The following is a 377-nucleotide window of genomic DNA, read 5'->3' on the forward strand; positions in this document are numbered from 1 at the left end:
CAGGAGTCTGCTTCTCTTGATGGCCGTCCCTATGTGTGCCCCATCTGTCAGAAGTGCTTTGCCAAAGCTGCCATTCTGAAGCGCCACCACCTTGCCCACTTCCGGCCATACGTCTGCCACCTGTGCACACGATCTTTCACCAGAAGAGAAGTTCTAGCAGAGCATTTATTAGAGCACAATGGTGCTGATCTGCGAATGCCATGCCCAGTGTGTAATATGACTATCAAGCGCAAGAGGAACCTCCAAGCCCACATCAAAGTTAAACATCCTGATTACTATAAACAGAAAATTGCCAGCCGGGAGTCCTTGTGCTAGTTACAGAAGTCTTTTTGGGTATAAATAGATACATCTGTTCTTAATTATTATTTTTAATACAG

General features: G+C 45.4%; 1 protein-coding gene across 1 annotated transcript in view; it reads left to right on the forward strand.

The window, feature by feature from the left end:
* Positions 1-377, forward strand: part of LOC119587083 (protein abrupt-like) — a gene marked incomplete in the record, with an annotated part of 13123 nt that overhangs the window by 12411 nt on the left and 335 nt on the right. Inside the window, 1 exon segment of the mRNA XM_037935834.1 lies at positions 4-377. Within this exon segment, the coding sequence (XP_037791762.1) occupies positions 4-315 (312 nt within the window).

The sequence above is a fragment of the Penaeus monodon genome, chromosome 22, assembly GCF_015228065.2.
Source record: "Penaeus monodon isolate SGIC_2016 chromosome 22, NSTDA_Pmon_1, whole genome shotgun sequence".
Classification (NCBI taxonomy): domain Eukaryota; kingdom Metazoa; phylum Arthropoda; class Malacostraca; order Decapoda; family Penaeidae; genus Penaeus; species Penaeus monodon.